General features: G+C 51.1%; 1 protein-coding gene across 1 annotated transcript; it reads left to right on the forward strand.

The window, feature by feature from the left end:
• The first annotated feature begins 746 nt into the window (after positions 1-746).
• On the forward strand, positions 747-6,900 carry LOC104846372 (antizyme inhibitor 2-like). The gene is given in 5 exon segments (XM_064281618.1): positions 747-1,268; positions 1,613-1,934; positions 2,515-2,688; positions 3,150-3,322; positions 3,933-6,900. Coding segments are annotated over 3 exon segments (468 nt in total). The 5' UTR covers positions 747-1,268; positions 1,613-1,934; positions 2,515-2,532; the 3' UTR covers positions 4,072-6,900.
• The last annotated feature ends 261 nt before the right edge of the window (positions 6,901-7,161 follow it).

Genomic DNA, 7,161 nt, shown 5'->3' on the forward strand with positions numbered 1-7,161 from the left:
GATATTCATTTATTGACTTATTTCTACAAATATTTGCTGGATCATACTCTGTGCTGGGTCTTATACGAGGCACAGGGGACCAAGAGGCTCAGAAGATGTGGTCCCTGCTTTCAAGTCTTGTAAGGGAAACTCATAGGGACAGAAAGAAGTGTAAACACAAAGACCAACACTATTAGTTAGTGCTTTATATACAATCATCTCACTTACTCATCACTCCTCCTTGAGGTCCCATTTTCCAGATGAGAAAACTGAGGCTTAAGACAGTCAGATAACTTACTTTCAGACACACAGTTTGTGAGTAGTGAAGTAGGCTGATGTCAAGCCCATGGGTTTGACTACTCTGCTGTACCAGGGAGGGAGGGCCGTGGAGGTGCCTGCAAGCTGGAGGCAGGCTAGAGGAAAAAAAGACCGACTGGTCCAAGGTCACATAGCAGGTTAGTTTCTGGGTAGAGCCCACATCTGTGCCAGGCCAAGCGCAGGAAGATTTGGGACCCTGCCCTCCCTGCTACCCTTGGGTCCTCTCCATCCCCTCCCTGGGGCAAGACTAGCAGAAGAGAAAAGTCAGAGGGGTAGTAAGCTCCCTGCTGATCTTCCTGCCAAGAACAGCCCAAAGGTGGGGTATAGGCTTGCAGGAGGTGACAGCTGATATCCCAGAGGTAGGGCACGTCCAAGGTGGTAGAGTCAGCCTGGGAGGGCCAGAGGCACACAGATGTGACCTCAGAAGCCCATGGAGGGGAAGGGGGGAGAGGTGGGAGGAGTTGACTAGACACTGAGTGACTCAAGCAGGTTTACTTCTTCATTCATAGGAACTTCTAGGGAAATCTTTAAATCTGCAGCGGAGGGCAAGGTACAACCCGCTCATTCGCCACAGAAGTGGAGCTGGCTCATGGTTGGAGTCTGAGAACCTGGATTTATTCCCAGTTCAACAGCTGGTTTGCTGAGTGAGCTGGAGACCTGTGGGCCTCAGTTTTCCCATCTGTAAAGTGGGAGCTTTTCCATCTGATCGTCTCTGACCTAGAACTGAAGTCTGACCTTACCCTGTGCACCTGCCCTTGTGGGCAGACCTACAAGGGTTGGTTCTCCCGACCTAGGAAGTTTGGGCTGAGCAGGCAAGGTACCCAAGACTTTGGAGAAGGGGATTCTGGCCCCCTCCTGAGATCTGGGCTGGGTTCTGCTCTTCTTACAGGGGATTTACCTGAAGCTCAGGACCAGCATCAATCTTGGCTACTTGGGCTGTGTCTGAGGAAGCAGGTCACCATGGGCACAAGGTAAGTCTGAGTGTGGAGGGGGGGCCACAGGGTGCAGTCCCAACTCTTGAAACAGAGGGACCTGGCTCTGCTGACCTCATTTCCATCACAGGAATTCGTGGCCAGCAGGGGGTTCAGTAAGCACTCTAGGGAGCCCAGGTCTAGTGCAGCTCTGCCACTGACCATCTGGTGACCTTGGGCAATTCTCTTCCTCTCCCTGGGCCACTTGTTTCTGTCTGCAGCATGAGGGTTTGGAGTGGAGCATCTCCTGGGTCTTAGCTCTGATGTTCTATGATCTAAGGGACCTTCAACTTCGTACTTATCCTTTCTGTGCCTCAGTTTTTTCTCTGTAAATGGAAACACAGGTGTGGAGGAGCCTGGAAGAGGTGCGCACAGCCTGAGCTTCTTGCGTGATCCCTACAGCAGTCTCTGAAGTAGGCTGTCCCAGGGCCAGTGGCCCATCCTACACGTGGGACAGTTCAAGAGGACTCCAAGGGAATTCTGTGTGTCTGAACGGGGCGCCAAGGACTTGTGTAACCTGGGAGCTGTGGGGAGGGGAGGCCGGGTCCTCAGCGCAAACCCTCCACAGGACGCAGGTACTCTGGGGCCGGAAGAAGGAAAGAGGGTCCCCTCAGAGCACCTGGCCAAAAGAGCTCATCGCTGGAGCCAAAGGACTCAGCCCAGCAGGTGGTCCTAAGGAAGAGGAAGATCGAGAGCTCTCTGATTCCATAAGGAAGGGAGGGGAGGGGGAAGATGCGAGGGGAGGTGAGGGAAGGGGCTGGAAAGAAGTGGGGGAAGGAAGTTTCAGTTTCTTCTTTCCTGGGCAAGAAATAAGACTTTCCATTAAATGGTTTTACAAGTCTGTTAAAAGTTAGACTAGATCTTATTCCAAATCTCCATGCTGCTGGGGCTGGTGGACTAGTTTTCTGTGACCTCACCACCTTCTCCTACCACCTGGGATTCTACCCAGTGCCAAGCTATACGGGTGGAGTGTGGAGCGATTTTGGCCTCCAGCTTTGGCTTACAAATGTGACTACCTGCTTGTCCCCCTGGTTTAAGACTTAGAAGACCTGAGTTCAAATCCTATCTTTGCCAAGTACTTGTTATAAGATCTTGAACTTTCTGAGTGACTTCCTCTTTCTGAGCATTTATTTTCCCATCTCTAAAATACAGATGATATTTTATAGAGTTTATGGAGTTGTTGTGAGGATTAAATGAGATAACCCATTACAAAGCCCTCCCTCCTTCTCCCTCTCTGCCCCTGCAGGACCACTGAGACCCCTTCATGGTGGCTGACCTGGGAGTGCTGGCCAGCTGCCATCAGACCTTCCTCCAAAACCTGCCACAAGTCTCACACTTCTATGCGGTGAAGTGCAACAGCAGCCCCTGGGTGCTGCATGTCCTGGCTGCCCTGGGCACCGGCTTCGACTGTGCCAGCCAGGTAAGCCCGTGCCCACTGCCAGTTGCCTCCTTCATGGGCCCAGCGTAGCCCGGAAGAGAGGCCAGTGGTCAGGAGTCCTGGAAAAGGGACAGCCACACCTGGAGCAGTGCATGGCACAGGCGGTGCTCAATGGTTGTTTTTGAAGGAATGAATGCATGAACCCTCTCTGGACAACCTTCCACAGGTCCACGTGACTAGGGCAGACAGCCTGAGATAGTGAATGGAAGGAGCACATGCTTCAAGCCACAGATCCTTTTCCTGTCCTGGCCCAGCGAGTTCAGTTTTCTGGGCCTCAGTTTCTCCCTCTCTAAAATGGGGCCAACTATACTTAGTCTAGAAGATGGCATGGCACAATGGCGTTCAATCAAGGGCAGCCCCTTTGGACCATGCCCAGAGTTCCTGTACCCTAAGAATATGGGAGGCATGAGGAAGCCCCCAAGTCTGGCTTTCCCTCATGTCAGGTGGAGCTGGATCAGGTGTTGGACCTTGGGCTGGCCCCCTCACGCATTATCTATGCCCACCCCTGCAAGCCCATCTCCCACATCTGGTATGCTGCTCTCCATGGGGTGTAGCGTATGACCTTCGACAATGAGGAGGAGCTGGTCAAGGTGGGCCAGCATTACCCCGGGGCCAGGTGAGACCAGCAGGGGCATGGGAAGGTGGGGCAGGTGGGGCACATAGGGCAAGAGGCAGCAGGCCTGGGGCTTTGGAAGACAGAGTTGAGCCTCAGCAACCAGATAGGCCGTGGTCCTGTGTGGTGACTTGGAGAGGCCCAGCAGTCAAGCATAAGAATTCAGGCCAGTGGTCAATGCCTTCCCTCGTGCCAGCTGGTGTGAAATGAACAGTGTCTGTGTCTGTGTTGGCAGCAGGCAGGGCCTGGCACCAGCTGATGTCATAGAAAGAGCATTCACATTGGAGTCACAGAGACCAGGGATCAAATCTCAAATTCATTTGTCACATGCTGTGTGCTCTTGATCTTAGGAAAGTTACTTAACATCTCCGATCCTATAACATGAAGGCAGGTGGAAGGTGTTTATAAATGCATTCTTTTCCAAGTTGTCTTCCCTGGGCAGAAGGCTGGAAGTAGTGCCTGTGTTCATTCTTTGGAAACCAGTGGCTGTACAGCCCAGAGGAGCTAGGCAGGGAGAGTAGGAAGGTGGAGACTGGGGTGGTGGCAGTAAAGCACCCAGGCCTAGGGGTTCCTGTGCCTAAGCCCCCCTGCCGGCCTGCCGCCCCTCCTCCAGACTGGTCCTCTGGCTGAAGACCAAGGACAGCGGGAGCACCTTCCTCCTGAGTGGCAAGTTTGGGGCCAGCCTGAAGGTGTGTGACCACCTGCTTACGTCTGCCAAAGACCTGGGGCTGGCGGTAGTCAGAACCAGGTGAGTGAGCATGGCTGCCCCGGACTGGGAGGCAGGAGTCCTGGGGTTCTACCCTCCTCTCCTGCATGGCCTGTTATTGGCCATGGCTCTCTGGGCCTCCATGCTGCTCTGTTTGTCTGAAGGCACAGGAGTTGGATGTTATCCCTAACTAGAGTGAGCGAGCAAGGCACTGGCCTCAGGTGCATATCCAAAACTTTAGTACTCGAGATAAATGAGCTATTAAAAAGCAATTAATTTATTGTTGACATTTTAATAGACTTAATTTCTTTAGAGCAGTTATTTTGGTTTACAGAGAAATTGTGCAGAAAGTACAGAGCCGTATGCCCCTCGCCCCTCCCCCCACTGTTTCTCTTGCATTCCTCAGGTACACTTGTTACAGTTGTTCTTAGGTGCTGTGCAGTCAGCTCTGATTGTTAGCAACCCTAGGTACAGCAGAACAACCCTACGTACAACAGAATAAAACACCGCCCTGTCCTGTCTGTGCCTGTTTGAGCCCTTTTGAGCCCATTGTTGCAGCCACTGTGTCATTGTTACAATTAATGAACCAATATTGATACACTGTTATTAACTAAGGTCCATAGTCTACATAAGGCTCACTCTTTGTGCTATACGCTTCTATTGGTTTTGAAAAATGTATAATGTCGTGTTTCCACCATTGCCCTAAAATGCCCTGGGAGCCCTGGTGGCGCAGCGGTTAAGAGCTTGGCTGCTAACCAAAAGGTTGGCAGTTCAAGCTCACCAGCTGCTCCTTGGAAACCCTATGGGGCAGTTCTGCTCTGTCCTATAGGGTAGCTATGAGTCAGTATCAACTTGACGGCAATGCATTTGGTTTTTGGGGGGGAGTTTAAAATGCCCTGTGTTCCACTGACTCGTCACCCCCCCGCCTCCAAGTCCCTGGCAACCACTGATCTTTTCACTGCCTCAGATATCATGTACTTGGAATCATACAGCATGTAGATTTTCCAGACTGGCTTCTTTCACTTAAAACCAAAAAAAAAAAAACAACAACCCACTGCCGTCAAGTCAATTCCGACTCATAGCTACACTATAGGACAGACTAGAACTGCCCCATAGGGTTTCCAAGGAGCACCTGGTGGATTTAAACTGCAGGCCTTTTGGTTAGCAGCCATAGCTCTTAACCACTGTGCCACCAGGGTTTTTCTTTCACTTAGCAGCATGCATTTAAGGTTGCCTCGTGTTTTTCCGTAGCTTGATTGCTCATTTCCTTTATTGCTGTGTAATACTTTATCGTATGGATGTACCACAGTTTGTTTTTCTGCTGGAGGACAGCTTGGTTGCTTCCAGTTGGGGCAATTATGAATAAAGCTATAAAGATTCATGTGCAGGTTTTTATGTGGACACACTTTTTCAAATCACTTGGATAAACACCTGGGAGTGTAATTGCTGGATCGTCTGCTAAGCTTATACTGATAAATAATATTTGAATGCAATATTTATTTTTAAACATCAAAATCAATGCAAAAAATTCATGATGAAGAAGGCATCAAAATTTTAAGTAAAGGCAGCAGTGGTATTATGCTTTGTCCTTTTGTCTTTTTCTCCAGTATAGCTTGATACAGCACTGTTACTGAACCTGTCTTTATGTAAAATGTTTATGTTCTGTTCATCACAGATGTTTTTACATTCATTTTGATTTTTTAGACTAGTGCATTAAATGTTATTTATCTTGATTACATATTGTTTTGACACCCCCTTCAATGCTGCTTGTGAGGCCAGTGCCTCACTTGCCTTACCCCAGTCCCAGCCCTGATTGGTTACTCAGTCCCACCTCCTCCACTTCAGAGGCACTAGAATTTGGAATATCACACACTCTCCAAAGAGGAGGAGAAGGAAAGCCCCCTGCAGTGGAGACATCGGGAGGGGCAGCTAAGAGAGGTGATGGCCACACAACCGGAAGTCCCACAACTGAAGGATTGTGTCGTGCATCTCGGGGCCACCTGTGTGTTGAGAGTGATGTTTCTGTGGGTGCCAGGTGGCCCAGCACGGCCACATGTGCCGAGGTGTCTGGATCTGCATTTGCCTCCACATGTTCCATGTGTCTGTGCATCCCCTGAGCTGTTTCTGAATGCACGAGTCTCTTTGTACTGACCCTTGCATTTTCACATGTGTTTCTCCATGTCACTTGTCATGAGTGTGCCCAGCTTCCATGTGGGCTCCAACTGCCAGAAGCCCCAGAGCTACACGCTTGCCATCGCTGACTGCCAGCGAGTGTTTGAGATAGGCCGCAGGGTCGGGCATGACACGGGTCTCCTGGATATTGGAGGGGGCTTCCCCGGAGTGGAGGGCTCCAACCCCATGTTTGAGGAGGTGAGGGGGTCGGCCCCAGGGAAGAATGAGGGGAAGCCTGGTGTCCCGGCCTGTGTTTAGGGACCTGTGTGTGTGTGTGTATGTGTGTGTGTACAGGGAGCTCCTGTAACTGTGAGTCTGTTGGTCTTTATTCAAGGGTCTATTGCCACCATGCATACATGTCCTGTGTGCATGTTTGAGCACATATGTGGTTCTGGCTCTGTGTCTTTCTTTAAACATGTTAGTTGCTCTCCCTAGTTAAGCTGCAGGTGGGAAGGAGTTTGCTGTCCCCCAGGCCCAGGGAACATTCCATCTTGGCTGATTGTTTGTTGCTTTAAATAGTTCCAAATTCAGACATCTCAGCGTACCACAGTCTGTGCACTTGCTATGTGATCTTGGGCAAGTTACTTGCCCTCTCTGGGCCACAGTTTCTACCTCAGTTTCCTCCTCAGTAAAATGGGGGAGATAATACTGTCTCCCCACCACACTGCCCCAGGGTGAATGGTGACGCTGCATGTAAACCCCTCTGCCCGCACAGGGACTGGCACACATTAGGAGCTGGGTCTGACTCTGTCCCCCGGATGGCGAGAGAGATCAGCACTGCCCTGGCCCAGGACTTCCCTGAGGGGATCGGCGTCAAGGTCATTGCAGAGCCTGGCTGCTTCTATGCAGCATCTGTCCGCACAGCTGCTGTCAACATCATCACCAAGACGGCTGTGCTGGAGCCCAGTGGGTGAGGCAAGGTGGCTCGGGGCGGGGGGGGGGGCGGGGGCGGGTACTGCCTAGC

The sequence above is a fragment of the Loxodonta africana genome, chromosome 3, assembly GCF_030014295.1.
Source record: "Loxodonta africana isolate mLoxAfr1 chromosome 3, mLoxAfr1.hap2, whole genome shotgun sequence".
Classification (NCBI taxonomy): Eukaryota; Metazoa; Chordata; class Mammalia; order Proboscidea; family Elephantidae; genus Loxodonta; species Loxodonta africana.